Below are 6,000 nucleotides of genomic sequence, written 5' to 3'. Positions count from 1 at the left end.
CTCTAAAGCCTAGTCAGTCAATAGATACTCTTCAACTACCATTTATGTGGCAGCAAACAAGGTGACAAATGCAATCAGGCCAGTTGTTGTCCCTGGGCTTGCCTACCACGGATGACATAGATGATGTGGACAGAGAGCCTGAGGCACTGCCTCTGGATAGCTGCTTATGGCAAAGTGATTGCAGGACAATTAACCCCAGACCTGCCCTCATTTAAATACTTTTCCACTTTGCTTGCTTTAGAAAGTAATTCGCCCCAAAGTGCAGTCAGAGAGAACTCTGGTGTTCTAGTGCTAATGAGGTGCACTGTCCACCCAAAGGCATACAGTTCAAATCTCTCTCTCAGCTGCTTTGAGAAAGAAGGACGATCTCTTCCCCTGTGATCTGAAAACCTGCTGCTCAGCTATGGGTCAGTTTTGACTTGATGGTACAGGACAACAACAAACAAGTACATCCTGGGAGACTGACTCTCCTCAAAGCCTGTGCAACTGGTAATAAGAGCAACGGTGAGGGATGGGGAGAAGGGCTTTAGAGTCATGAGTTCCAAGGGTGAGTCTGACACTCTGATGTCCATATGCCTTGACTTCTCTGAGCCTCTATTTCCTCATTAAAAAAGGGTGTTCCTCTAAGGTGGTCTGGTGGGTAAGGAGTTGCTATGCCAACCCAAAGGCAGGTCATGTGGATCCACTAGCTGCTTGCTCGATGGGAGTAAGATGGGCAATCTCCTCAGATCTGCAGCCTCTGAAAAGCCCTCGGAGGGTCAACTATAAGGTTGTTCCAACTAGACTCTACAGTAGTGGACAACCACAACAACAACCAGGCCAGAGATTACAAACTAGGGGTCATGGGGCCACATGGGGCCTTTATGCTTAATTCATGATTTTTAAAATGTCAAATCAATTACCAACATTTAATGACTGGGGGTGATATACACAAACATGGACTGCCCAGCTTTTGTGGAGAAATGAAAAGATTAGACAGCCATTGGTGGGAAGGGAGGCCTGTGAGTCAGGTCTGCATACATATCTGCTTCCCACTCTCACTGCAGTCTCTGCTGATGCTTGGACTGGATGACACTGAGGCAAAGGGTCCAGGAGTAGCTTGGACACAGGAAGGGAAAGGTCAGTAGCTCTTCTTAGCCTCCCAGCAGGGCCACAGGCCCCTGGCTCACCCTTGGCAGCTTCAGAAAGCCAGTCCACACGTGAGTTTGAGCTCAAGTTCATTCCTAGCCTGCTCCAGGAGCATCAGGAGAGCCAAAGGCATTACTGTTCTTGTCTCCTCATTCCTGTCTGGTTTCCAGCTATTTGCAGGGTCTTCCACACTGCCTGGCATATAGCAGGTGCTCAATAAAAACCAAATGAATGAGTGAAAGAAAACCAAGGAGACAAAAACAGCAGGGGGGGAAAAAACCATTTGCCTTCAAGATCCAGGTAGGTGAGGGAGGAAGGGAAAAGTATTAACAGTATACAGATGGGAAAAGCTAACAGTGCTAAGGTTAGGATGGTAGGGGTGTGTGTGTATAGGGTGTACAGTGAGTTTTCAGGGGGTATGGCTGTGAACTCAGCAGGTTTGAGCAGACTCAGTCTGAGGTGCTTTGAGCTACGCAACTGCAGATAGCTGGAAATTCAGTCATTACCACTCACTGGCTGAGCTCTAGCAGCTTAGTGGTAAGGAGGCGTGCACTGTCAATCCAAAAACACCGGTTTGAATCCAGCAGCCGGCTGCTCCTTGGAAGAAAGACTGGCAATTTCCTGTGCCATTGATTTACTGCCTCTGAAAACCCGCTGGAGAGTCAGCTCCAAGTCTGTTCAGACTGGAAAGCAAATAGTAACAAGACACATCGCTGAGTCCAGTGGATTTCAATTGACTCCAACTTTACAGGACAGAGAACGGACCCATAGTGTTTCCAAGGCTGCATGCAAGCTATTGAACCTGACAGAACGGCTGGGGGCTTCCAACACTGACCTTCCAATTAGCATTCTAACATGTAACCGATTAGGCACCTGGGATCGCAGCAATCACTGCATATAGTTAGGCCAACACAACAGCCACAAGGGGAAAAGCTTCAGACAGGAACGTTAAAGTGGGTGAACAGAGGAAACGGAGAAGGTGCAGACTGGTGAAAGGGGGTCAGACAAGTCCAACAGCGGGAAGGAGGGATCATGAAAACTGCGGAGAACAAAGGCCACGGAGAAGGTGAACTTGATCCTTTCCGCCCACTTGGCCACTTCAGAGGCCCAGCGCAAGTCCTTCACCCTGTATGTGATCATCTACATAAAGATTAAAGAGGCAACGTGTCCTCCGTTTTTGTCTCCTGCAGTCCTCGCTGGAACACAGTGAGGATCGGTGTGAAGATCCCAACTCGGACTTGGGCTCTAGAGCGAAGTAAGCAAAACGTCAAAACCGGGATTCGAACTCAGCGCGCAAGAGCCGAGAGCCTGTGCCCAGCACGAGGGGCGACAAGCCGTTGCGGCCACAGTGACGTGAGCAGGAACAAGGGAACCTCGGGGATCCGCCGCACCGCGGCTTCGGCATAAACACCCAGGGAGTGAGTTCGAAGTCCAGGGCCAGCCAGGATCAATATCGGAAAGCTTCCTGGAGACGGCGGCCTCGGCCCGGACGCACGCGGTCGGCTGGGCGGCGGCCCGCCCGCTCGTCTCCTCGTTTGTCCGCCGCGTAAACCCCCAAAGAGCCCACACCGCTCCGCCCGGCGCCACGACCTCCCCACTCACCAGCCGGCCAGGCTTCCCCGCCTCCACGTGAACGCCAGCTCCGCCGTGACCCGGAAATAGACCTCGCCTTGCTGCCCCGCCCCCGCCGGCTCCGGCTCCTTCCGGGTCGTGGCCGAGTGGCGTGGCCGGTTACCGTGGGAACGGCGTCTCGGGCTCCTAGGGCTGAGCCGCCTGCGCTGTCCCGCCGCATGGACGCACGCGAGGAGTCAGCCGACTCTCCCGAGTCGTCGGCCACGACCAGAACCCCGGCGCCCACCGTGTCGCCGGTGTCCCCCGAACTGCCCGTCTCTCCGAAACATGTCGCGGAATCGCCGGGCAAGAGCTTGTGGGAGCAGATCTGCGAGGGTAGGCGAGCCGAGAGCGACCGGCGGCCGGGACACGGGCGGACGCGGGTTCCGAGCGCCCGCTGTGTGCCAGGCCCCCAGTGTCACGTACCGGGAAACTGAGTCAGTGGTGGTTGTTGGGTGTACCGCTGAGTCGGAACCCACCCGTCGCCGATCCTCCAGCGGGTTTTCAGAGGCTTTAAACCGCAGGGGAGGCGACTGTCTCCCGCGGAGCAGCTCCTGCTTTCCAACTGCGTGCCTTTACTTTGGCAGCACAGCTTCTTCTTATTCTTTTTAATTTAATTTTTGTGTGTGTACCTTGGCTCCATGGTCAACGTTCTTGGCACCAGCAGCCAGGAAATCAAAAAACGTATTGCGATGGGAAAGTCGGCTGGTAGGGACCTCTCCAGGGTTCTGATGAGCAATGGTGTCTCTCTGGAGACTAAGGTGCGTCTGATACAGGCTGTGGTCTTTGCAATCACTTGTTATGCATCAGAGAGTTGGACGATGACTAGGGAGGATAGAAAGAGAATTGATGCCTTTGAGTTGTGGTGCTGGAGAAGAGTATTGAATGTACCCTGGACTGCCAAGAAAACAAACAGATCCATCCTGTAAAGGGTTAAACCAGGCTACTCCTTGGAGTCAAGGATTCTGGGGCTTCGTCTGACATATTTTGGACATGTTGTAAGGAGGGACAGGTCCTTGGAGAGGGACATCATGCTTGGGAGGGTGGAGGGACAGCGCAGGAGGGGAAGACCCTCTATGAGGTGGATTGATTCAGTGACTGGGATACTTGTGATGGGCGTGTCAGAGGCAGTGGGCGTGTCAGAGGCAGTGTGATTGGCACAGGATATAGCAGGGTTTAGGGCTGTTGTACATAGAGTCGCTATGAGTCGCAAGCGACTCAACGGCACATAACAACAACAACAACAACCGTTAAATCATATCTGACTGGTGCAGGAAGAGATTGTTCCTCCTTCTCCAGCAGAGCATATGGTGGATTAGAACTGTGAATCTCTGGGATTGCAGTGCAACTTCTTGCACTAGGACAGCAGAGCTCACCATCATCGCAGCTTCTTACCACTTAGTCCGAGTTCCCTTCCCTAAAGTTAGAGGGAGAGGAAGGCGAGGGGCAAAGAGGACCCAGTGGTTCTCCATCCCTTTTCAATGAGCAGAAAAGAAAAAGAGGTTGGACACCTGCATCCAGTGGGTCCATGGAATCTGCATTTTTATCCAGTTGGGGACACGCCTCTCTGGCGGCTGGAATCCACCAGCTTCTCCGCTGGAGACAGATGGGCTATCTCCCATGAGCAATTAATTGACAGCCTCAGGAACCCAGTGGGAGTTCTGATTTGCACAGCCGCGAACTGACAAATGTAGATTTTAATCCGATTCGGCTTCTGTTAGCCTCCAGCGGAATTCAGCTCACATTAGCTAAATTTGATTTACAGGAAGATTGCAAGAAATGGTAGCGGCTTTTACTTAAGTTTGGACACCCCACTCCCACCTTTGCCTAAGCAATGACCACCTCGAGATCAAGGACCCAAATTCTTGTAGCCACCGTCTCCACTTCAGCTGTCTGAAACGAGAGAAAACTACTAGCCACGGGTGGGTATTGAACTCTGGGAATCTCGGTAATATGACCAAGGAGCTGCATTTATTTTATTTTGTATTCAAAACCCCCTCAAAAGTCAACGTCATTGCCGTCTGGTCGGAACTGACTCATAGTGGACTGTCCAGTGGTTTTTCAGAGGCTGTAGCTTGCCGTGGAGCTCTGGTGGCCTGATGGTAAGAAGCTGCCCTGCAATCTTGAAGGCACGCAGTTCGAGGCGACCAGCTGCTCTTTGGAAGAAGGATGGGCAGTCTCCTCCCATGGGATTAACTGCCTCTGGAAACGCACTGGAGTGTCAGCTGTGGGTTGGTTCCGACTCTGTGGTGCACAACACAACAACAGCAGGTTGCCTAGGACAGTATTGCCCACCTCTCTTCCATTTGCTTCTGGTGGATTTGAACCTCCAGAGGGACGCTGCTTTTGAGTTAGCCACACAACTCACGATAGCCTATGCTACGAGTGGTTGGTCCCCTATTTTGTACCAGTAAATTTAAATAGCTGCTTGTAGCTCATACGAAAAGCCATCCTGTGGATTCTGATGCCATCCTGTGGGTCTGTCCATCATGTTTCTGAAGCTGTAAATCTTCCCCCTGAGAGACTGCTAGTGAGTTCAAACTGCTGGCCTCTCTGTTAAAAGCCTGATAGTTTATGCACTATGCCACCAGGATGCCTTTACTTGTAGCCAGTGACAGGTATATCTCACAGTGCAGGTCAATAAATGGGTGTGGAATGGTAGAATGAGTGTCCCAGGGTATGAAGGACAACAGTAGGCGCCAAGACAGTGAAGAGCTGAGAGAGGTGGAGAATCTGCAGGAGAAGTGGTCTATGAATTGCTGAGGCTACAAGGGCAGTCTGTGTGTCCCCATCCAGTGCTTGGACACCTTCTTCCAGCTTTACATTGCATTATCATTGCATGCTGTTAGGTGGTAATAGACCCACAGCTGACCCTCCAGCAGGTTTTTAGACACAATAAATCATACCAAAGCAGATTGCCCATCTCTCCTGCAGAGCAGCTGGTGGATTCAAACATGCATTTGAGATTGCAGCACAGTTTCTTACCACTAAATCAACAGAACTCCCTGTTGCATTACATCTAGGAAAGTTGGCTACATTCCTGAATGTTCTCTTTGTGTCTTCCACATTTTGGTCCTTACCCGCTTTGTACACTTCCCAGAGAATCCCTTCATACATTTGAGAAGCGCCTTCAAGAGTGCTCTCTTTTCCTTGCCAGTTTTGTTTTTTTAATAGAATGGCTCGTTGAGCAAACTCCGTCAGTTAAAGAAGGAGAAAGAGAAGCAGTTAACTCTTGTGTTGTGCAATTTACTGCCTCTGAAA

The 6,000-nt window shown here is 51.2% G+C and overlaps 1 protein-coding gene across 1 annotated transcript in view; it reads left to right on the top strand.

Annotated features, from left to right (window-relative positions):
• Positions 1–2,918: 2,918 nt before the first annotated feature.
• IQCK (IQ motif containing K) overlaps positions 2,919–6,000 on the top strand; it is a 184,529-nt gene continuing 181,447 nt past the window's right edge. Inside the window, exon 1 of the mRNA XM_006892711.1 lies at positions 2,919–3,075. Within this exon, the coding sequence (XP_006892773.1) occupies positions 2,919–3,075 (157 nt within the window). The remainder of the gene's footprint in view (positions 3,076–6,000) is intronic.

Source organism: Elephantulus edwardii, unplaced genomic scaffold (genome assembly GCF_000299155.1).
Source record: "Elephantulus edwardii isolate Elephantulus edwardi_28Jun2011 unplaced genomic scaffold, EleEdw1.0 scaffold00117, whole genome shotgun sequence".
In the NCBI taxonomy this organism is placed as follows: Eukaryota; Metazoa; Chordata; class Mammalia; order Macroscelidea; family Macroscelididae; genus Elephantulus; species Elephantulus edwardii.
The sequence above is the reverse complement of the archived record's forward strand: the minus strand, read 5'-3'. Positions and strand labels throughout refer to the sequence as shown.